This window comes from Bombus vancouverensis, chromosome 17 (genome assembly GCF_051014615.1).
Source record: "Bombus vancouverensis nearcticus chromosome 17, iyBomVanc1_principal, whole genome shotgun sequence".
Classification (NCBI taxonomy): Eukaryota; Metazoa; Arthropoda; class Insecta; order Hymenoptera; family Apidae; genus Bombus; species Bombus vancouverensis.
The window spans coordinates 3,395,453-3,417,617 of record NC_134927.1 but is presented as its reverse complement, the minus strand read 5'-3'; the positions used below and the strand labels follow the sequence as shown (position 1 = coordinate 3,417,617).

Genomic DNA, 22,165 nt, shown 5'->3' with positions numbered 1-22,165 from the left:
TCTAGATAAATTCGTTTGCTCGTCAGATTTGTCGAAGTATCATGTTTGACTCGTCAGAAGGAACTGAACGCCCTTCGATTATTTTCGTTTTTTCTGGAAGGCGACCCCCACTACGTTCGGATCACGCCACATTCTTTTACGCGAGGTAAAATAACGGCCACGAGTCGACGTTTCTGGAGGTCGCCCTGCTTAATGAACCATGCGCTCGCCACTACAATGTTTGTTTGCCGGGCAGCCGCGACGATCCGTCTGCGACGTTGTAGGACCGCGAGCGACGGTTAGAAAATACAGCTTGTGGTAAGCCTCGTGGCGTAACACCCTCCCTTAAACATACCAATGATCAAAGAAGAGATCGACAGGTACGCAGAAAAATCTATAGGATGATCGAGGTGCTCACAGGACATGGCGTGTTCGGCGAGTACCTAAGGAAAATCGAACGGGTGACGACGGACATCTACCACCACTGCGGGGAAGGCAGGGACACGGCGCAGCACACTCTGGAGCTTTGTTCGGCGTGGGAGCTGTCCTGCTACACCCTGCAGCACGTCATAGGCGAAAGATTGTCCCCTTCGGCGATTGTAGAAGCGATGTTGAGCGAGCCACAGGAATACGAAGCTGTCCGCCTCTTCTGCGAGCGATTTATGCTTGCAAAGGAGCGAACAGAACGGGAGAGAAAGACAAACTCTCACCGTTGTAGGATAAGACGATGGAGGAGGATGGCAGTCAGGCGGCCTAGAGCCGCTTCATCATCGTCCCAACGGACCACGACTAGAAGGGGGGAGGGGGATAGCGCTAGAGGCAATGGCCCCCCTAACGCCAAATTCAACAGTCAGAGAATTATTAGGACTGGCTCGAACAACAGGACGCGGGAAGGGGGTGCAACAGAAGATAATTCATAAGAGGTACCTGGAGCACTCCTGTCAAACGCGTAGGATGGTCATCGTGAAGTTTTAGTCGGTAGAAGTCCGACACTACTCTGCTGTTATCGATTATTAGCAGCAGCGGAGTGTCCATGAGGATTTCTCCACGTGCGAAAAAAAAAGGGTACGGAGAAAAATACAAGGAAAGAACGGCAGAACATCCAAACCAGCTGGCTGCTGAAGCGAGCAAAACTCTCACAGAAAGAAGACTAAAAAGAAAACATCCCACTGAAAGAAATAAAATAGTCAAATTCGAAGATGGTATCCCGCTGAGGGCAGACATCCACATGTTATGAGGTGGTTGTTGATGAAGGTGCCCACAAGAAATATTCTTGATGTTCAACAAAAAAGTTTATTAATCTATGAACCATCAGCGGTCAACAAACCGTAGGGATATCGATGGTACATTAGGCATGTCGGCCTTACGCTTTGAAGGTATAGCGCTTTGTGTCGCGAGGCCGTTGCAACGTTCCGTGGTCGAGTGCCGCCACAGTTATTTAGCAATTAAGTTAGAAAAATTTATCGCCTGGGTCTCCGTGTGGCGTTGGCGAAACGCGCTGGGCCCGCTGACCCCCCCCCCCCTGTGGGGTTCGAGCTTGGGTAGGGGAACCGGACTGCCTGGCACGGCGGCTCCGGCGACGAGGCGCGGTGTGACAATGGTCACACACCGCTCCAACAGCGGCGGTATCAGGCGCGTGGGGGAGGCCTCGTGCGACGCTCACAGCGGTTCCCGGGCCTCTCTCGATCGCAGCCGGGACGGTTATCGTGGAGGTTTTAGTCGGTTGGGGTCCGACACTACCACGCCGCTTTTCCCAGAAGCGGCCTGGCGTCCGTGCGGATTTCCTCCATGTAAAATATAAAAAAAAAGTTAGAAAAGTTTACCAAATGTCCAGCTGGACAAACTGTAAAATGCGAATTAAATAATAGAAAAGAAAAAAAATTCTAGCGGTGGTTCCCCGCTGGTTCCGTCAGAGTTCGACGGTTCAAGGTCATAGTAACAGCTCGCCGCATTGTCAAGACAATCAACGGCGATCGGTTATTATTTTTCGTCTCGCAGCCACCGTTGGCATTTTCAAATTCGAACACCGAGATAGTTTCAGCCGCTAAATTTTCAAAAATCTAGTTTCTTCAATGAGATGAGATGAGAGTAGGCAGCGCTATAAATCGATGAGCCACTGTCGGCTCGCGCACTTACAATCGCGAGGTCGCTGTGTACATACAAACTTGCCGTTAAGTACTATCTTTGGTGCGATGACGTAAATCTAGTCTAAAAACTTTTTAATTGTATGCGCTCGGCTTTTCATTAGCATAGGTTATTTTTAAATGAACTCTGGTCCCACATGCTGGACCGCGCGCCTATATTTTACCAAGTGTATTGTATAGCGATTACCTGCTTTGTGTATTCTTTTCATCGGTTGTTATCTGTTCTTTGTGTCCATTTTCCTGTAATGTCTGTTTCTTTATTTCTAATCCCTGTGAACTCTGTGTAGGGCATTAATCTTGAGTGATGATTGCTTCGAAAATTCTGCTATTACGATTAAATTCTAATTTTGGTAGCTAAATGCATTAAAGATAGTTATGCGTAAAAGAGGCTAAGCGTTCAACGTTGATCAAATTTAAATATGTTGTGAAAATCATTATGAAGAACACTTTTTTTATGCACACGTCGCTCGACCTTAGTTTCCGAGATATAGGAAACGAAGAAAAGCAGAGACTGAATATCGAAACATTCAGTAAATATTAATTAAATGCCCGCGATAACCTGAGTTCTTTAATTAAAAGATCAAACTTTCTTATTTTTGATTCGTGATGGTTGAAACTTTTACCAATATGCTCCTTATATTTTTATGATTAAAATGACACCAAAGACGATATAATTTGAAACATATTAGCTTACATAATAAATAATAATTAAATACATATCAATAAGTAACTATAATTCAAATTATATCATGTTTGGTCTCATATTAATCAGAAATGTCACACAAATACGTTAGTAGGAGTCTCATTTTTAAAAAGTCAACAATAAAAATAAGTTTTGCTTTTGTATTAGTACTTTAGTACATTGTGACATCTGTCATTAACATCAATATCTGACATTGGAGCATGTTACGCTACTCGATCGCGGCGGGACTTCGAGTTTCGTGTACTTGCAATAAATTACTGCTACTAATACTATATCGAATCCTGCCTATACTTGCACGTTCATGGCAACGTTTGCGTCGGCATAGTGCAACCGCTTATCTACTGTTTCTATAAACACATCGCGATCGCCGGAAAACTGTCTGTATAACAAGTTAATTCGTCCACAAGGTACTTCAAAAAGATAGACTAGAAATACTTTTTAAAGGGCAATGATTGCAGTTAGGAATAAGAAGTTATCGAATGTGGATTGGTTCAAAAGTCGTGGAGAAATACTTTATTTGAAAACGCAAAGCTCATGTTACGTAGGAGACACAAGAAATCGCGAAATTAACAGATCACCGGTGATCTGCTCGCGTCTTAGTCCGAACGTTTCACAAGTAAGGTAAAAAATTTGAACTTCAGATATGGTAGTAAAATTTATTGCACGAATACAACAGAGTGACGGTTCAGAGTGTTATAACAAAAAAAGTGCTGAGTGCTGATTTGGGAGGGTTCTTATACTAAGGTTTGGTCCCTCTGGAGGAATTATCGTCGGGTGTATATCAGACACGGCTATTCTGTTACTATTTGGTTATTGTTTCGATGGTGTGGCATGCAGGATGTTTTGTCTGCCCTGTTACTGTTTCTGAGCGTGTGACACTCACAGAGGTTGACGCTCGCTATTTCAATCTACATAAGCCCAAACCTTGTTACAAAAAAATGAAAATATTTATTATCTGTATTGGATATGGATTATTTTTTTTACAATTCGACTGTCTTAGTGAACAAAATGATATTAATGTCAAGTGATAGCCAACTTCTTCACGACAGCCGGATTGGTCAGTATTTTTCATTTTTCTTTTGTTTACCATTTAATAGCGGCTGTCAACACATGTCAGATCTATGCGTCTAAAAGATCCTTTTTCCATTTTCAAAGTAGTTTCAGGTTAGTAAAAGAAAGAAAGAAATATTGAAATGTTTGTGCGCTATAGGAGTTGTTTGCAGGCTGCAGCGATGTGTTTTTAGAAGCAATAGTTAAGTAGACGTAGAATGCGAACACGTACGTTGCCATGGGCATGCATATATGGGCAAGGTTCAATGTGATAGTAGCAACAATCTTTTGCAAATATCTCGAAAACTAAGGCCGAGCGACGGTTATGTACAGGTTATGTATGCTGATGTAGAACGTCGCTCTTAAGGGGGGAGGGGGGTAAGGTTAATTCGTACAAAAAAAGGCATGTCTTTGTGAATTTTTTCTGACGATACAGTTAAAATTTCTTTTTTAAAACCAATAGTACATTAAAGTATGACATTCGAAGAATATTGTATAAAATTTTCACGGAGAAATATTAAAAAATACGGCAATGGCAGCAATTATTCGGACGTGTCTCGGAAAAAAGTATAATTGCAGTGCCCCTCAGAACTTCGTGCTGGATCATCAGAAATCAAAAAGTTAAAGTTCATTCGTTAGGCAATAGTTTTCCCCAGGTAACGCTGCGAAGGTTTTTTCGAAATTTCGATTTTCCACTTTTTTGGAACACTTTGAAGGGAAAAACGCGATTTTGTGCGAAAATTTGCGGCTAATTTGTTATTTTAAAATAAAAATAATTAGCAAATTTGAAAAACCTCTACAGCGTTACCTTGTAAATTATGTATAGAAATAGCAAAGTATCTACTTTAAATAAATAAAGATATTTATTCTAATGAAATTAAGGTGCTATAAAATTTGATATTTTCACATTTTCATACTATTATAACCCATTAATAAACAGAAAAATAAAAAGTTTTCTCAATAATTTGTATTTTTTTCAAATGTCAAACGAAAGATACAAACGATTTAAACGAGTAATAGAAGAAAAGGAGTAAAGAAAATGCTGAAATAAAATTAAATCGATTAGAAAGGGGAACATCTCAAATTACAAAAACATAATCAAACAAAATGTATGTAATATTTTGAAAAGGACATTCATTCAAAAACAAATAGATGTTCTAATAAATGATAAAAAAAAGCGTCAACGTAGAGTGTGGCAACTATGTGTACTGTCATAATATTAAGCACCGTGAGTCCAGAAGCCTATCACGTTTTGAGAAAGAATCATTATCCGTTTCCAGCTTCATCTGCGCTTATAAAATGTGCTATTCAGATGATGTTTCACCAAAGTATTCTACCCACCCTTTTATTTCTCATGAAACGAAAAACATCAGTTGTTTCAATCAAGTTTACATTTCTCAGAGGATGGAAATAGACAAAAAGAGCGAACAAATTCGCAAAACTGTGAGACCTGTTATTCTCAGATAATTGTCTCAGATGAAAAGAAAAAATAAAATATAAAAAATAAGTCTCGGATAAGTCTGTTAGATAATTGAAAGCTAATTACTTTCCATCATTGCAACAAATCTCTCATCAAGGATAAAGTAAATGTAAAACGTGATATTCCAATCGTACGAGGCATTGCTACATTGCTGTTGCATTCACCTGCGACTTAGACCAACTATCTTAGACCAAATATTTGGTATTTTACCAAAGCTATCCGATAGCTAAACGAACCGATATTTATCCCGTTGAATAGCTCTTTGAAGTTTTTGCTAAAATTAGGAAATGCTAGCCAAGGCAGGGAGGATACATTTCTCTTATTAGATTACAAATAAATCACGTTTTGTTATGTAAAATTAGAAGATATAAATAGACGAGCAACGACAAGAAAACAAAAGAATTGATTGCAATTCTTGTATTATCTATTACTATCTTAGTATTGACTAAGCTCAATATCCGGATGTATTTCTTAAAAGCGCAAAAAGTGTAATGGTTTGAATCTTTTCTCAATTTGTAATTAGTTAATAAGATAGAGTTACTTGTTTGGAAATTTATTTCGTTAAAATTTAAGGTAATATTGGGTGTAGTTCGTTAAATAATCACTCGGTGTTTAGGTCAACAATATATTTATTAATAAGTGCCTTCTTTTGACCGCGTCGCGTATCGCTCTCGGTTTCGCTAGTCAATCTCGCTGCGCGGTTACAACACGACTTTCTCACTTTCAGGTTCGAACTCGACTGTCGATCAGATTCGATTCCTTTCTTTCTCTCGTCCTTCAATATCCCCACTATCCACGCGTTTGTTGCCACTGTCACGTCCGGCACACTTCAAGCCCGATGGAATGATGATGGAGATAAAGATGTGGCGGCACTCGGCGACAATGTGTATCGTCGAAGTGCCTAATGAGTCATCGATATCCCAACGGTCCTTCCGCCGAATGTTCTAGAAGGCGCGCGTGGCAACGGTCGCGGATAGTGGGGATATTGAGGGGTGACGAAGAAAAAAAGAAACAGATGCAATCAAAAGTCAAATTGTAAGATCTTCATCTTGGAAAGTCACGACTGAAGTTCAGAACCAAATCGTAATTAGCGTAAACCAAGTGTTTAGAAATAAATTCTCTTTTTATTTTTTTGTATTTTATTTTTTCTTTTCATCTGAGATTTTCTTTTTTTTTTATTTTACGTGACACCACGCACGCCTTCTTTTCGAACATTCGACGAGAAGACCGTTGGGATATTGATGGCTCATTAGGCATTTTGCTTCGGCGATATACATTGTTGTCGAGTGTCGCCACAAGTTTGTGTTCATTTGTAAATTATTCGTTGGTTATCAAGTTTGTTTAATGTAAATTTACAAGCACGAGCACAGTGTTTCATTATTTCACGGCAGTGTTGGTCAGAAGTTTATTTACATACGAAATAATAAATAAGTATACAATTTCACTTATAATAAGGGTAAAATTTTGTGTTTAAATAAAAGTCATTTAAACGATAGCAGAAATACATTGTTTCTTATTCTTCCCCATTTGCAAATTTTCTATTATTTGTGTTTGTTGAGGTTATTCGGTGTGTAAACAGAGAAAACACGTGGATAAATTGTAAGGTAGAAAAATATATTTAAATAGAAGTGTAATAAGTAAAAATACAGTTTGAGCTGGTCCAGATCCGCACGCTAGCTGTGTTACCTAATAACTGAAAAAACCCCGAAGCCAACGTCGCCTGTCTTCTGTTTATGGCCTGACTTCGTCGCAGTCTTTTGTCTACGCGCTGTCGATGGCTTCAGTGCTTGAGAAAACTAAAACAGACCAGATGTAGAGTTTTCTTAGAAGTGGTAACCACTTCAACAGGGTTAAATTGACAGACAAATAATAAACTTTCTTCTGGATTTTTAAAAACGAACAGTAAGCCTAAGGAATGCTTTAAGGAACACTTGTAATAAAAGATATTTGTTTAGTCTGAAGGACCTTAACTATGAAAATGTCAAGATTAGTCTATCCTTAAGACTATTGAGGCTACAAAGTAAAGGTTTTTTTTTTTTTTTAATTATTTACATTTTACAATTTGTCCAGTAGGACATACAAAGTAAAGGTGTGTGGACATCTGGTGGCAATCTTAGCCGTCGAAAGGGGTTTAGGTAGAAAATCACCGAACGTAACATAATAAATAAACAGAAATAAATTGTTAATAACTACAGAAACAATTTTACTGTTTAGTTGGCTCTGTAATATTGATCGCTTCACGAACAAATGTGAAATAAAAGATTTATTGTCAAGAAAGTATGACCGATTTGAAAGCGCCAAAAATTATGAAATAATTTTCATCCTATTTGCATTTTATTTAAGCACGTATGCAATAAAGTTTATATTAACCATTTATTTACGAAATAACATACTAAACACATCGCAACTTTCTCCAAAGTGGTGCAAAATTAAAAATACAACAAATATATTGCCCATTTCCATTTCTAATTTAATATTAATAACTGTAACGATTGTAGCGTGAGTCAACGACAATCTTGCTGCTATCGCCGGCCACTTAATATCATTTTGTATATTATGGCTTGCAGCCGAAATGAAAAAATTAATTCAAGCGCAATACAGACGCACAATTGCAATTATAATTTACTGGAGTGGTGAAGACATTTTTTTCTGAATATCTGAATAGCCAGAAAATTAATTTCGGATAAAAAAGACCACACCTATCTAACGCTTTTTCTTATTACTAGGTCTTTCAGGGCCGTTGTTAGGCAACACAGAGATTGTACAGGTTCTACGGGAAGATGTATCCGAGGTCACTCGTTTGGGGCGTTGATAGCCTTGTTCTCCTTGGCCAGTTCCATCAGCTTCTCCAGAGAAAACTGGCGCGCTCTACCTCCTTGTATTTCACCGTTTGCTAACATCTTAAAAAGAAAATAATGCTTCACTAAGAATTGGATGGATGGAGAATTGATTGATGGAAATGGAGATCACGATCCATCAGTTAAGAATTCCGATTTTAGAAATTACAATTAAAAGTGGCCAGTTATTTGCTTACGTCTGGTATTTTCACCATCTGGTCTATCCGATGTTCTGAACACCGTCGAAATAGCATAAGGATCACAGTCGATCAGAGAAAATATCGTCAAGATCTCATCTCACGCAAAATGTGGTCTGCCGACACGGCCAGTGCCTCCAGGTTCACCAGTTTCACCATTTGGTCCAGCGATTTCTTCACTTTACACTCCAAAGATACGATAGTCCTTGATTGCTTCATTTTCGTGCCTCGTGTTTGCCATTTGAACAGCGGCTTCGTGTCCTATAAAATTCTAATATTTCTTGGATTAAATTGAATATGTATATGTATATATCAATATGCTTACTTGCTCAATGGCACGCCACGTGCTTTCATAATTCATCGTGATGAATTACATCGTGTTCCAAGGTATATCTAATAGAAAGTTTAGAATTTTCTTCGTCCATTCACGCGGATGTATCAGCGGTTACCTTCCCAGCCAATTTTTTTACACTAGTGTAGAAAAATGATATAGAGCTAGTAGGTTTGATAACGGTATGATTGTTACAATATCGTTTGAAGCTCCGTCAATCTATGTTTATGCAATCACTATTTGTCACTAACTGACTTCGTTACAACGGTTCTTTTTTTAAATACGCTGAAAACACTCCATGACAACGCTGACAACACACACCCGACATCCCCCAAACAATCCGTCCACGATACTACACTACATTCCTACACTAGTTACGTATTGTGGCTATTGCATGATTCCATTTGATCGACGACTGTCAGTATGAGGATAGACGGAATTTTGTTATAGCTACCTGAAAGAAAATCGTCGTCTACGTGGCAGAATACTCCTAATCTATATATTAGCTTGTCCGAAAAATGTCTTTCTTTCGAAAACATGCTTTTTTACAACAATGCACCTTCATACAGACATGAAGCCAAGTCTGTGAAATGTCACGTTACGTACGTCGTACGTAATTCGACAAAATAATATAAAGCAAAAAACACTGTACGTCTATCTTCTCCTCATAAAACGAAAGAAACTTAACCTAATATTAGGTTGCCCGGAAAATGTCTTTCTTTCGCAAACGTGTTGTCTACGACAATGCACATTCATACAGACGTGAAGCCTAACAATAAGGAAATCTACAATATCAGTCGCTTAATGAACGCGATAGTACAATTCGAACCACCGCTTGTGAAAAAGAAATAGTGCAATGCAAAAGGTGCCAAAGGTACGGTCATACGCAGAAATACTGCAACCATACTTTCCGCTGCGTTAAATGTGCAGGCACTCACTCCACTGACCAGTGCACCAAATCACCGGAAACCCCAGCGAAATGCATCCACTGTCAAGGGGACCATCCTGCCAACTACAAAGGCTGCTCAGCCTATAAAACTCTATACACAAACAGGTACCCTAAACTCAGAGCAAAAGAGGTAACCAACCAAACACCCAGCCCGCCGAAATTCACGACTACCCCAATCCCCTCAACCAAAAAAACACCCAGTCCTACCAAATTCATCACCACCTCAACCTCCTATGCCCAAGCAGTACAAGGCATCCAAAATAATCCGAATAGCCAAAGGAATCTTTCTAAAAATAGCGTCCCCAATTCACCTAACACAGACAACGTCTCTAGGCTTGAAAAACTAATAGAGAAACAATCGGAGCAAATAAATAATTTGCTATCGCTACTAACAATCATCATGGATAAATTAATACGCCCCGACGCAAAATAAAAACAAGGCGCATAGCTCTTTGGAATGCCAACGGTCTAGCGCAACACAAATTTGAACTAGAACTCTTCCTAAAACACCAGCAAATCGACGTAATGCTCGTATCGGAAACCCACTTCACCTACAAAAACGAGTTCTGCCCGAGCAGTCGAGCTATGCGGACGTGAAATCTAGTGGCTCCGACATTGTGCGACAAGAGTAGAGCAATAGAACCAATCAAGGATGGAAAAAATACCATCGATAGGAATACTAAACAAAGGAGAAACATACGCTATAAATAGGGCAGTAGACCAACAGAGCCCAAATAAAACAACAAGTGAAGTACAGGACTGCTCAAATACAAAAGAAATAGGGATGGAAATAATACAAAAAGACGACGTAAAGAGCAATACCAACAAGGATCTACCACAACATAACGAAAGCTGGAAGACTGTAACTCCCAGCAAAAAAAGAAAAATAAACACAAACACAAACGATAGGAGGACCACAGAAACAGAAAGACATCAATGGCTACAAGAAATTCCTACACAAAACTCCTTCAGCTCACTGAAGAAGAAGAGATGGACACAGACCCTACAGAAAAACCAAGAACACACACTCCCAAGCCACCACCAATCTACATAGACGCTAAAATAATAGACCCCCTCATTGATCTGCTAAACAGCACGGCAGGAATAGAAAACTACACCATTAAACAGCTCAAATTGGATCAGGTAAAAGTACAAACTAATAACTCAGAAATCCATAGGAAAGTAACAAAAGCGCTAAAGGGAAAAAACGCTGGGTATCATACTTACCAACCCAAATCCGACAAAAGCTACAAAGCAGTAATCAGAGGTTTACACCCTAAAACAAATACAAACAAAATATGCGAGGAATTGGCCAAGATCGGACATCAGGTAAGAACGATCAACAATATAACCAGATTTGGCACTAAGCAACCACTACCGCTATTCCTAATAGAGCTAGAATCGAAAAGTAACAACAAAGAAATATTTGCAATTAAAAAAATCTCAAAAGAATAATCACAGTTGAGCCACCCAGACATAAAAAAGATATACCACAATGCATGTGTCACAGACGAAATTCGAGCAGCTCTATATAACAAACCGAAATTCCGAACGCCTTATCGCGTGTGACCGCCCGGTCAGCATCCGTTCTCAGCCGCCTGAGTGGCATTCGATCACTCCAGCCGTTCTCCGAAGTTTACACTAAGTATAAACAAAACCTTCTCCCACTCCAACGAATGGAAGAATATAAACGCTCCCTTCAAAATCATCCAGTCAGTCTAAAAAAAATTCTTAACTAATCCAAGTATCGAAAGTGTATCATCGCGAACCGAAAAAATTGTATAAATTGAGTAAAAAATAAAAAGAACTTTATCTCCTTTTCGGAAATTAACAAGTTCCTTATTTTTATCTTAATTTTACACGACACATGCGGTGTCAACAATATGGACACACAAAAAACTACTGCAACAGAAACCCGGTGTGGGTCAAATGCGCAGGAAAGCACCTAACAGTAAACTGCCCACACACGGGAAAAATAAATGACGTAAAATGTCACAATTGCGGTGGAAATCACCCAGCCGGCTACAAAGGCTGCGTAGTCAGAAAACAACTACAAAGCAAACTTTTTCCGCCGACTCGAAACAGGACACACAACAATTTCCACACGCAACAGGACAACACAGAATCTATGTCAACACCAAATACACAGCATGTAATGAACAATAACCACACTAACACCAACACCGTTAGAAATCGAAGCTACGCGCAAGTAGTCAACCGGTCGTCACCCTTAGACAGTCAAGAACAGAACAATCACAGCAACGGTACTACAGAAATCAAAGAGTTAATAAAACATCCCATAAAAAAACACCGAAATACTCACAAAAATGATAAGCGAACAAAACGAACTCCTCAGACAGCAAACACAGCAGATAACAGTCATGTTACAATTACTTACTAACATGATGAGCAAAAAATAAAAATAGACACGCTTAAAATAGCAGCCTGGAACTCTAACGGCCTACAACAAAGGGCCCTAGAAACTAAAACATTCCTGTATAGCAATAACATCGATATACTACTCGTTTCAGAAACACACCTCACAATAAAAAGCTATATAAAAATACCGCACTACACCATATACGACACCAAGCATTCCTCAGGGAAAGCACACGGTCGATCACCGAAACCTAGGGAAACAACAAGAAAAGGGAAACATCAAAATCGCAAAAATAATCATTAGCGTACCCCCAGCGAACCACCAGCCCGTGGGGGATGGCATTATAAATAAGCAAGCAACGTAGAGCAGAAAAGACTCGATAACTATCATTTAGCGATTAACATTATTATTCTGGTGAACATTATTACGCTCAATTATCATTTATTATTCCGGTGAATATTCTCATTACGTTGCTCACTCATTTAACATTATCGTTATTATACTCACCAACTATCGATCATCATTAACATCCTGGTGAATATTCTTATTACATTATTCTTTGTTCATTGTTATTGCGATCTTCGTTATTACGGTTTATAATTATTTTGTTCACTTTTGTTAATTATTTCGTTATTACGTTCGTTATTGCGCTCATCTTTAGAAATTTTGTATAGTACTTTGCGCTTCGGAGTCTTTAGTTTTTCGGTCAAGAAAGGAGAGCCGTGACTAAGTAAAAAGAAAATTTTATCTTGAACGCGCATTGTAATTGCGGTATTAATCCAGTCAGTAAATTGTTCTGTCCGTACCGAAATAGATAAATAAAGTAAACGTTGATAGTAAACTGTATTCGAGTTCAAGTAATAAACCCAGTAAAAACTTCGACGACCAACGGAACAGCTGAGGTAAATGGCGCCAGACAGCGCCTACTCCTCAAGGTAAGAGAATTCATTCTGAGAATTTCCTTCTTCTCTGATAATTTCGTTGCCCTCGAGAATCGAATTAGAACTTCCTATCATCGATCTCGTTTTATTTTCGCGAACGGTTTCGAAGATAGAATCATCGTTTAACCTTTAAATAAAAAGGAGTTGTCCGCTGTGTCGGCTTGTGCGAACGGTGTTTTCAGCTACTGAACCACCCACTGATCTTCGCATTCCTCCTCCCATTGTTGGCAGAATATTGCCCGTCTTTGGGCAAGGCTTGCGAAATCACACGAGTCCCACACAGAGAGGATCGTTAGAATCATCCTCGATTATTAAACTCTAAAGGCAAGAAGATCGTCGATCTAAAGGCAACAAAATCCATCGTAGGAAATGAATTGAGTTTCGGTTCTAACGGCAACCTGTTACAGTGAAACTAAAAGAGAAGAAGAAGTCGAACGTAAAAATAAATTTATATATATGTCGGGGTTGCATTGAGGATCAGGTTGGGGGCGTTCGGCGAGTTGCCCTGAGGGGCAGCCATCGTTGCGATATCACGCAAACACCGTTTATTAACACAAATATCGAGAGTACAGAACCGGCGATCAACCCGGGGATTAGATGCTCGCGGTACTGGCGACGATGGTCTCAGGTTCGGTTACGAATACGCGGCCGACGGGGTGATAGATATGCTTAGTAGAACTCAAACGTGCACTGCTCCTGATCGTAAGACGCTCCGTGCTTCCTCGCTCAGATCTCTAGCAAGAGTGCCCCAGTGCCCGTCCCGAGGATGCCCGACCCTCGTGTCTCCATCGGTCGCTTTTGGGACCAACCTGCCTGTCCATTAGGAAACTCTTAATTGGCGGACGTGACCTAGGTTTTATGGCGGGTCCTCGGGCTAGCGGTACTCGTGTCGCGCAAGTGCCTCAACTTTGGGTATTCATTGTCTGAGGGGCCCGTTGGAATGTTTTACTGCCCGGTACTTCCTGTACTGGAGGTCATACTATCGCTCTATACCTTTGCTAGACAACGCGCCCGTCCCATCGACCGCGGCTACGTTGGGCGACGGGCCGTCGCCCCGAGCCAAAGCTCACCATCACCAGTCTCGAACGATTACAATCGGATTAGCTAACTGTCATTGTTTGCCTACAGCTATAATAGACCCTGGAGTACCCTGTTGCTGGACTATCCCAAGTTCTAGGTGTTCCGGTGTTCTTCCCTCTCCGACACGGCAATCCTGACTGTCACGCGTCCTCGTGTGCCACTAAAACATTGCGTTTTCCCGTTAGACTCGATGTGACCGACATTATTTATCATTCGGACGAGCCAAGGGCCCATTTCCGCAGCGGACCTCAGCTCGGAGATTTGACGGAAAAGAGGAGGGGGAGGAAACTAAGATTAGTAGCGCGTAAGTCGTATTCGGAGCGTTAGTAGCGCCCTGAGAGTTATCGGTCAGACCGCAATGACACAACGGATCGTTTTCGATTTCGTACACCGGTGAGTCTCGGGTTGTTGGATCACAGGACCGCACGGAGCTTGTCGGAAATGCTTAACGGCGTTCACGACCGCTAACGTTTCCAGCTCGTAGGAATGATACCTAGACTCCGCGGGGCTGGTCCGCTTGCTGTAATACTCGACTACTCTATTCCTACCTTTGACTTTGTGCATCAGGATAGCTCCATATCCTTCCGAGCTGGCGTCAGTATGTAGTTCTATGGTGTGATTGGGGTCAAATATCATTAGCACCGGCGCGTCGGTCAGGACGGAAATCACCTTCTGTCTTATCTTTTCGTGCCGATCCGTCCAAGTGATATGCTTGCTACTAGAGGTGAGTGCGTCTAGGGGTTTCATCACTTGTGAAAATTTGGGAATGAATGTCCGGAAGTAAGAGGCCTATGAACTGCCTGAGCTGCGTGACGGTCGACGGTGCAGGTAAAGCATTCAGGGCCTGTATCTTTCCCGGGTTTGGACGAACTTCTCCGTTACGAACTACGTATCCCAAATAAAGCACCGACGTCTTCAGGAAGGAGCATTTCGCGAAGTTAAAAGAGAATCCGGCATTCGCGAGGGTGTCCAGTACGACTTGCAACCTTTCTAGTGATTGGTCTATCGAGTCGGCGGTGATTAGGACGTCGTCCAGGTAGACAACGACGTAGGAATACGCGAGGTCGCCCAATGCCCGGAGGATGGCCCTCTGGAAGACGGAGAGCGCATTTTTCAATCCAAACGGCATCGTGATGTATCCGTATTGACCATCGGGGGTAACGAACGCGGTATACTCCGTCGAGTCAGGGTGGATGGGGATTTGATGGAACCCGCTGGTCATGTCCAGGGTGATGAAGTATTTCGCGTTTTGTAGTCTCGCGATTTGGTCCGCGATAAGGGGTAAGGGGTATCGATCCGCGACCGTGTTTTTGTTCAGCGCCCGGAAATCTACGCACAGTCTGTCTGAGCCGTCCTTCTTTTTCACGAGTAAGATGGGGCTCGCGAACGGTGAGTTACTGGGTCGCACAATTTTCGATCTAATCAGCTCGCCTATTTTCTATCCTCCGCTCTTCCTCGCTAAGTCTGTAAGGGCTCCTTTGCACGGTAACATTAGGGTCGATTAGCCGTATCTCTAACTGGCCCGTGCTTACGCGGGTACGGGGGAAGCCTGTAATGAACCAATCTTTGAATTGTTTGAGAACCGAAATTAGTCGACTCTTGTCACTACCGACTACGTCCGTGTCGACCGCATTAATATCAACCTCGGCTTCGGGGGTTCTACTACAGGTATTAACTATCTTTGTTTTACAAACCTCAACGCTATTTCGCGTGATATTTACGTCGAACCCCTGGCTCAAAATCTCGCGACCGATCGTGATATCGTACTTCAGATAACTATTCCTCGCATTACCACTATATCCATCTTCCTTTCACCGGAAAATTTCGAGGCGGCGGATTCCTTGATTAGCGAGCATTCGGCTCCGGAGTCGAAGTAGAACGGGTACGACTCACCCCGATGGCTCAATTCGCCCGTTGGGGACTCCACCGCGCAAACGTCGACTCGCCGGGTATTGTCGGAGTCAGATGCCCGCTCCCGCGGTGATGGACAATCGGACGCGATGTGGCCCTCCCCGCGGCACCTAAAACAGAACACCTTGGACGGTGCAGCCGGTCGACCTCCTTCTGGGCGTCGCGCGTTCTTCGGTGGCCCGCTCTTTATCCTCCTGCGGCAGTCCGCCAGTTTGTGTCCGAGAGCGCCGCAGTAGTGGCACCTGGACCGACTAGCGGAAGGCTTGAATCGTTTGGCTTCTGGGCCCGTCGGCGGGTCGCTCGTCGGGGATGCCGGCCTCTTCGCGAAAGCGACAGCTCTCATTTCCTCTAGAAACTGGTCCTTGGTCTTGATGTCTTTCCCAACCGCTATCTGTTCGATGCGATGGTCTCGTGGGCTCAAATGATTAAGAACGACAGCGTTGATTATTTCAGCCACAGTGGCATTCTGCCACTTCGTCTCCAGGAGGGAACGGACGCGAATGGCATAAGCAGCCATGTTTTCGTCCTCCTGTTGTGGTTCCCGGAGCGTGTTCATCAGCGTCGTCGTCGCCGTCTCTTTGCTACCAAACCGCGTTATAAAAAGCTCCCTGCACTTTGGCCAGGTGAACTCGTCGCCGGTCACTATCTGCGTGAGCCAGTGTGCCGCCCGACCCTCTAGAGCACTATTTAACGCAGAAACTAGCGCGCTGTCCCGTAGAGGGTTATCCTTCATGAGTAGGTCAACGGCCGAGCACCACGCGGCTGGATCGGCGCCCGCGATCGCAGGGTTAAAGCGCGGTAGCACATAATAATTACATACGGAAACAAACCTTTACAGCAGCACAGAGACGCTATGCAATAAAACCACTAAATGGCAAAATTCAAAGAAATAATAGAGAGCAAAATCAGCTGCAACATCCCACTGAAAACGCCTGAACACATCGATCAAGCAGTAACAACATTCACAGAAACTATCCAAGAAGCAGCAAGGGTAACCACTATACCTGAAACAACCAACAGACAAACAAAAACAGTTCCACTAGACATCCTCGAAAAAATTAGAGAAAAAAGAAAAGCGAAAGCAAAATGGCAAAAACACAGAACAAAAGAAGACAAAAAACACCTAAACAAACTCACAAAAGAAATAAAAAACAAAATAAGAGAGCGCAACAACAACGAGTTCACAAAGTTCATCGAGTCACTATCTCCTCACGAAAACTACAACTACTGTCACGTCCCGCTCTCCCGTAAGGATTTGAATGCACAAACGAACACGCGGCATCTCGAAACGAAAGGAAGGATTAACAAACGAGGGCGATTAACAGATCCAACCAATAAATAAAATACATAATACAAACAATTCTAAATAAAACAGGAAATAAGAATAACTACAAAAGGGTGAAATAATTGAAACGCCAGGAATATATATATATATATATATATATATATATATATATATATATATAACATATTTTAATCAATCAATTTGGAGAGTTACATATAAGTATAAAACATATATGCCGAACATGTAATAACCTAGTGAATATTAGAGGCAGTGCTTCCAACACTATGCAATAAATACAAAATTATCAAATTATAAAATATAAGTATACATGATGTGGAAAACTAATAGTTTAACGAATACATAAAACATACAATATCGTATTATTAGAGAAATGAAGGTTACGTTGTCAGAAATATATATATGTGTGCGAATTCTATCAAACCAATAATCTAAGATACATACTCTCCGACATAAATATATACGACGAAAATCTCACATTCCTATCCGATCCAGCAACGCTAAAATACATATATCCGGTTAATAAAATATATATATAAAGGTAATAATCTAGGCGATTCAAATAAAATCCGTTCAACGAGGACAAATAATTATTAATCCCAGCTTAAATCCTCTCCCGTGCCAGTATTCCTGCACATCGCAGGTTAGCCGAAAAGTGAAATTCGTTTACCAGTTGCATTAAGCATCAGTTAACGCTACCTATTAAACGGAAATTAATAGAAATGAAATATTTTGAAATAGTCCTTAGACTATTTCTGGTGGCAGCAACTACCGTAATTAATTAGAAATCTAAACTAGTATTACATACATAATAATATCATTTCAAATTAATTTCCTTCAGACTAAATTCAAACTCAAGAACAAAAAAAAATTTTCAGTAAACTCTAAATTTAAAATTTGATCGATGTCGATAAACTAATACGTAACACTACTCCCTATGGGAAACCACATAAAAAATAAAGAAGACAATAAAAATGGTACCAGCAATCAGAAGAGCAGACAACACATGGGCAAGAAGCAACGAAGAGCAAGCTGAAGAATTTTCCAACCACCTATGCAACACATTTACCCCACATAACATCAACAACAGCAACCACAATAGTCATACGGACGAGGATGCGCTAACCACTAGTACACCAACTGACAATCACTACACCATACCCAAAGTAGCAGCACAAGAAATCAGAAACATAATTGAGAAAACAAAAAATAATAAAGCACCAAGAATCAGCTTAATTAACGGCAAAATCTTGAAAAACCTTCCGCCAAAAGCGATAAGACAAATCGCAATAATAGTTAACGCAATACTAAGAATACAATACTTTCCAAAAACTTGGAAACTGGCACAAATCATAATGATACCCAAACCAGGCAAGGACCTACAACACGAGATCAAATACCACCGACCAATCTCATTACTTCCGGTGTTCTCTAAGATACTAGAGAAAGTAATTTACGACCGAATAAAATCTGTAATAGGGACGAATCAACTAATACCGGATCACCAATTCGGATTCAGAAACAAACTCCATAATAGAACAAACGCACAGACTCGTCAATGAAATCTTACAGGAGCTGCAAACAAAACAATACTGCACAGCACTCTTTATGGACATCGAAAAAGCATTCGATAAAATAAACCACACGAGCCTACTCCAATCAATCAGGAAACAGTTCCCGGAGCAGATATACCGATTAATTAAATCATACTTAAGCAGCAGCACCTTCATAGTAAAAATCAAAGACACATACTCTGAAGTTAAAGAAATCAAGGCAGGAGTTCCGCAAGGAAGCGTCCTAGGATAAAAAAAAAAAAAAAAGGAAACACCCAACAGATCTCACAAAGGACGTAACCTAACAAACACGTACTATCAGAGATGATTAAAGAAATAAATCAATCAAATTCGAAGATGGTATCCCACTGGGGGTAGCCACCCACATGTTATAATACTATATCACTAAGCTATAATATTTTACCAAATGTCCCACTGGACAAATTGTAAAATGTAAATAAATAAATAAAAAAAAAAAAGAAAAAAACCTTCTTTGCCAACGAAGATATAATTAAAACAGAAATTAAAGCGGAGCTGGTTAAAATCTGATAAGTTTTGATTCACGTTGAGGCACGCTAATTTTCTGAAGGAAACCTTGGTTCTTTCATACCAGGAAGTTCGGTTTCATATTTTTATACAGCGTTGATAAACGATAGCTTCTCGTATAAGAGCGACGAGGATAGACGATAATTTCTTCTTTGCTTCGCTGTTGACATTTACAAATTACAGACGATAGTAATTGGTCAATGAATGTTGGGAAATTCTGTGAAGATGAAATACTCAAATTATACTCATATGGAGAAAGGTGCAGCAAAATGGCGCCTATATAACTCAAGAAACGCATGTAAGAAACGAACATAAAATGAAATGTTAATCGAAACGAGCTGTAGCGGCACGCGAGCAGGATAATTCAAATCCTGCTGTTGCTTTGCTTCGGAGTATCAAGACCGTTAGGTCACAAGTATTGTAAGGAGTAACGAACTGCGAGTAAAACAATGTCGCCGCTACTTACAGCCGTCAAACGCAGTCGAGTTACAAAGAAACAGTAGAAATAAACAGACGCAATCACGAGCGATGGAGTTCATCGAACAGAGTCGAAGCATTTTGACGCATAAACCAGCATCACTGCGATCTACGAAGTTTCTCTGAGTGTCTAATGAGCATTTATTCCGTGACCTAAAATTGTACCAGCGGACTCGCAATTTATCCGTAATTAATTATTCAATCGAAAATATATTTAACGGATTGTCTTCGTTATTTCGCTACATCAGAAACAGACTTATCCTCCACAGAACTTACCAGGCGACCCAGTATACCGTCTGTTTGTGAAGAGCTGTCGATTTCGAATAGGACAGAATTTTTGATAAGATATATTCGAAGGATGTGTTGGAAGGAGACGTCAATTTCTCCCTTGAAAATATGGAGAATAAAAGCCACGAGGAGATTAGAATTTAGCTCGAGAATAAATCAAATCGCAGCTTAGCTTGTAATACAAATAATTGTTCACAGCAGCGGTTGAATGCCTTTTGTACTTTAAATTTGAATAGAAATGAAATAAAATAAAAAATGTATTTCAATACTTAACGATCTCATAACGAGATTGCAACGTAAAAATTGTTGGTGGCAGAAGGTAGAATTCCCACATCTCACGAGGATTCTCCGGCCGGCTAACGATCCAACGGCAACTTCACGATTACTGTTTCTCTTGGGGACGGGCCGACGTTCACCAGACATCCTGCCCGCCTCAATATAATCCGCTGGGCGACGCGATGTCTCAGCAATTGGTCCACTAGGTCGCGCACGCCTGGCAGACGGGCCTTTCTGGCAAACATCTTCGCAAACTTTCGTGGCATCAACCGAATCGAACTGAGTAGATCTGATGCTTTTCTATGCTTCAGTCGGTTAAAAAAACGTTGTAACCTATTGCGTTTTGTTGCAAAAGAATATCTCTGTCTCAAAAACTAGCATTTTCGAAATGTGTTAGCACAGCGATGAGCATATCTGGTGTTAGATTTTTGACCTTCGGATGGTACGCCATGGGCTGCGCAAACATCTCCCAACTGACGTTTTACATTCTTTAAAACGAATGATGAAATCTTTGGAAAAGGGAATATAATAAAATATCTGCTTCTAAAGCGCGTAGGCCAAATAATAGGGAATTTTTGTTTTCAAATGTATTCTTTTAAATGTTTTTCTCAAATTAGATTTGGTCGATTTGGAAAATCATTTATCATGAGGAGAGGGGGAGGCTGATTGAGAAAGGTTTGATATAACAAAAAGGAATTATGCGTATCCCAATAAATATATTTTAGATAACAATTAGGCACCCTTGACTATAATAATTAGAATTTAGGATCTAACTTTTTAATAACGGATGTAACCTTTTTAATAGCTAACATCAAATCATCGTCTGTAATTTCGAAAGAAAATACAAACCTGATAAGTGAATCGGTCAATCCCAAACACTTGACGACAACGTGTTCGTTCTCGGCATCATCAAATTCTAGCAAACACTGAATGAACTTCGTTGTGTCAATGGTATCAGATTCGATGTTCAGGAAAACAATATTTGTCTGTACAGTACTCAAATCAATCGAAAATATAGACGACTGGATTTCATTTAGCGCAGATGCAAAAGCGTAAGCCCTTCTATGATCGTGAACTAATTTGGGGATATTTTCAAGAGCTACAAGCCCAGCTGCAGCAAGAATACCAACTTGTCTCATATCCCCACCAAGTACTTTCCTGATTCTCCTTGCACTAGTGATAAAATCTTTAGTTCCACACAGAAGAGAACCTACAGGAGCACCTGAATTAAAATAAATATGTTTTAAATTAAAAATAGCTTTACGATTTTGTTTATAATTCAAATTTTGCTTATCTTAATGCAATAATATATAATATAATTTCATTATAATATGATATAATATAATATAATATAACCTCAATTTTCGTTTGTGATATGTGATGTATTTCATGGAAAAGCGTTTTATACTACACTACATATAGTGATTTGATTTATTTAACACTTTGAATGCCATGTCAGTTTTACAAGAGTTTGGCCGTGGCGCCACGATGAATATTTTATTATCCGATACATATAATGTTGAAATATTACCTACAAGAGGTATGTTATGATGTATAATCATCATTAATGTAGTATCGTGGATGAAAAGCCTAAGAGATATCGGGCGAACTATAAACAATGTCGCGAGAAAGTCGAAGTACCGACAGGCCCAACGATGTATCGTCGGTCCTTCGATCGAATAGTTACGCCGAAAAGGCCTACGTGACTCTGGCCACGATCGGTTGCGGAGCACGTGCGTG

General features: G+C 40.6%; 2 protein-coding genes across 6 annotated transcripts in view; both read right to left on the bottom strand.

The window, feature by feature from the left end:
* Nucleotides 1-6,949: 6,949 nt before the first annotated feature.
* LOC117165179 (uncharacterized) lies at nucleotides 6,950-17,373 on the bottom strand. 5 transcript variants are annotated; one of them, XM_076625796.1, is made up of 5 exons: nucleotides 14,620-17,373; nucleotides 8,716-14,231; nucleotides 8,391-8,661; nucleotides 8,056-8,256; nucleotides 6,950-7,152 (listed from the first exon to the last, which is right to left on the bottom strand). In XM_076625796.1, the coding sequence occupies exon 1, from the start codon at nucleotides 16,713-16,715 to the stop codon at nucleotides 15,840-15,842; it is 876 nt and encodes a 291-aa protein (XP_076481911.1). In that variant the 5' UTR covers nucleotides 16,716-17,373; the 3' UTR covers nucleotides 6,950-7,152; nucleotides 8,056-8,256; nucleotides 8,391-8,661; nucleotides 8,716-14,231; nucleotides 14,620-15,839. The 5 variants fall into 5 exon arrangements, with proteins under 5 accessions (XP_076481911.1, XP_076481910.1, XP_076481909.1 ...); XM_076625795.1 differs by having other exon boundaries at nucleotides 8,391-12,300; nucleotides 12,558-14,231; XM_076625794.1 differs by having other exon boundaries at nucleotides 8,391-12,776; nucleotides 12,857-14,231.
* Nucleotides 17,374-21,121: 3,748 nt separating this feature from the next.
* Nucleotides 21,122-22,165, bottom strand: part of LOC117165154 (L-allo-threonine aldolase) — a 65,997-nt gene continuing 64,953 nt past the window's right edge. Inside the window, exon 5 of the mRNA XM_033348608.2 lies at nucleotides 21,122-21,647. Coding sequence (XP_033204499.1) covers nucleotides 21,181-21,647 — 467 coding nt within the window. The 3' untranslated portion in view covers nucleotides 21,122-21,180. The remainder of the gene's footprint in view (nucleotides 21,648-22,165) is intronic.

Bases quoted from the DNA above. Each gene is read 5' to 3' on its own strand.
- LOC117165179 (XM_076625793.1), bottom strand. From the start codon at position 16,715: ATGAAGGATAACCCTCTACGGGACAGCGCGCTAGTTTCTGCGTTAAAT.